Source organism: Temnothorax curvispinosus, unplaced genomic scaffold (assembly GCF_003070985.1).
Source record: "Temnothorax curvispinosus isolate PA1 unplaced genomic scaffold, ASM307098v1 QBEX01014113.1, whole genome shotgun sequence".
Taxonomy (NCBI): Eukaryota; Metazoa; Arthropoda; class Insecta; order Hymenoptera; family Formicidae; genus Temnothorax; species Temnothorax curvispinosus.
In genome coordinates this window covers 1-2,148 of record NW_020223893.1, presented here as the reverse complement: position 1 = coordinate 2,148, position 2,148 = coordinate 1, and the positions used below count along the sequence as shown (strand labels likewise).

The following is a 2,148-nucleotide window of genomic DNA, read 5'->3' as shown; positions in this document are numbered from 1 at the left end:
TTTCAGACCTTTCAATATCGATACTTGATCATGCACTTCGCCGAGACTAACATTTTTCTTCTCATGGACGTGATGAGCGCAACCCTGGCTTATAGTCTCCTGCTTATCAAAATTATTGTTATCGTATTTAACGTTCGGTAAGCTTCTTCGTCATAATGTAGGTACGTCGAGTACAAAATCAAGTACAGCCATAAAATAAGCACATCGTTGATCCATTATTCTAGATCTCAAGCTAATAATTGCAAAAAAAAAAATATTTTTATTAATTGGCAAAATTAATTTGCAAATCTGCATTGATTCGTATATTTTCGGTAATACTTCGCGAATGCAATTTCATGTCGGTCAATATTTTCTTTGAATAACTCATTATAGTTTTCTGGACGATCTCATAGTACACATGGTCGAGGATTGGAAGGAGCGCGATGTTTCGAACGAATGCACGATGAACAGAATGGCCTACATCTCTCGCTGGTTCTCCAATTTGATAATCGGTTCGCACGCGATGTCGGTGATGTTCTATGCGATCGGCACGTTGTTGAGGAACGAAAGCAGCAATCAAACCGATTCTCGAGAGCTTATTCTTAAGATGGAGTTACCTTTCAAAATTGAAAGCACATCGGTATATTTTACCATTATCGTTACGCAGTTCGTTCACCAAGTAAGCACGGCCAGTTTAGTGGCTGTGCTATATTGCTTACTGCTGACACTGGTAAGTCTGTATGTCTTTTCGTAATTTTTCTAAAAATTACGAAAGAAGAATAATTATATTTAACATCATGAAAAATGATTTAAGGACTTAACTTGTCTTAAAAATATATTATTAAACAGATACATTATTATATAAAATATATTATTAAATAAAATTCTTTTTTTTAAATTTTACTACCTTTTTTTAAGATTACTAAAAATATATACAGATAAATAAATAAAAATAAAAATACAATAATTATTAAAATATGTTGAAATTTTATTAGTTAATTTCTTTTAGAAACTTAAGTTTTTAAAAATCAAGAAATTAAACACATTTATATTAAATAAAAAAAAAAAAGATAAACATAACGTTTTTACTATACAAGATGTTAAATTGAATTGGATGATTTAGGTTCTTCATGTGTGTGGACAGATTGATATAATGCGGCAAAAACTGAGTGAAATCACGCGGAAGGACATCGAACAAAACGTAAACAAAAGTATTGCAAAAATGCTAATCGTTCGGCATCAGAAGATTATCTCTTTTTCCGAGAATATTGAGGCTCTCTTCTCGAGTATAGCATTAGTACAATTTGTGACGAACACTTTGGTCCTCTGTTCCCTAGGATTTGTCATTGTGATCGTAAGTACAAGTGAAACAACATAACTTATTCGAAACATAAGATATTTAAATTTTTAGTCCATTGGTGTCCCAGGCGGAACGCCTATGCTAGTAAAGTCCGTGTTCTTTTACATTCTAATCAATGTGGAAGCATTTGTATTTTGCTTTCTTGGAGAATATCTTACTACGAAAGTCAGTATGTAATATGACATGTATATTAGACATGATACACCGTTTTACAACAAAAATTATTTTAGAGTAAGATGATCGGCGACGCCGCTTATGAAGCGCTTTGGTACGAATTGAATCCAATTCAGAGTCGAGATACCCTATTTATAATTGTAAGATCACAGAAGTATTTGACGCTCACGATCGGAAAAGTCGCGAATCTCTCGCTAAAGCAATTTACCAGCGTAAGGATTTATTAAAGTAAAAGTAGTTAAATAGAAGTGTACTTGTACCGTAGAATTTTATATTTTGACATGACCGAGTGACGACCTCTAGTTGTTTCATCGCGGCATAGTGTTCTCGTACGATGACCGTAATTGCTTCTCTATCATGTTGTAGATCATAAAAGCCTCAGCATCATACATGTCGGTGTTACATGCGATGTATTGAAGCCTAAACATACTTTATGCTCCGCTTATATCTTCGCGTGCAGAAGGATATAGTACTTTTACTACCGCCAGCCAGTTACGATTAGCAATTTTTTTATTCAAAGACTCGATGGGGTTTCACATCAGGTATATGTGTGTATAAGAGTAGAAGGACATTATTAAAGTATTGATTTGTGATGAACAATGTGAAGTTGATCTTCTCGGTCGATGTACCTTTTT

General features: G+C 33.7%; 1 protein-coding gene across 1 annotated transcript; it reads left to right on the top strand.

Annotated features, from left to right (window-relative positions):
- The first annotated feature begins 37 nt into the window (after positions 1 to 37).
- LOC112464340 (odorant receptor 22c-like) lies at positions 38 to 2,138 on the top strand. The gene is made up of 6 exons (XM_025031281.1): positions 38 to 137; positions 373 to 709; positions 1,103 to 1,333; positions 1,391 to 1,504; positions 1,570 to 1,725; positions 1,880 to 2,138. The coding sequence occupies exons 1-6, from the start codon at positions 64 to 66 to the stop codon at positions 1,928 to 1,930; spliced, it is 963 nt and encodes a 320-aa protein (XP_024887049.1). The 5' UTR covers positions 38 to 63; the 3' UTR covers positions 1,931 to 2,138.
- Positions 2,139 to 2,148: the final 10 nt, after the last annotated feature.

Bases quoted from the DNA above. Each gene is read 5' to 3' on its own strand.
- LOC112464340 (XM_025031281.1), top strand. From the start codon at position 64: ATGGACGTGATGAGCGCAACCCTGGCTTATAGTCTCCTGCTTATCAAA. The intron at 138-372 runs GTAAGCTTCTTC...AACTCATTATAG, and splicing joins GTTATCGTATTTAACGTTCG to TTTTCTGGACGATCTCATAG. The intron at 1,726-1,879 runs GTAAGGATTTAT...ATCATGTTGTAG, and splicing joins CGCTAAAGCAATTTACCAGC to ATCATAAAAGCCTCAGCATC.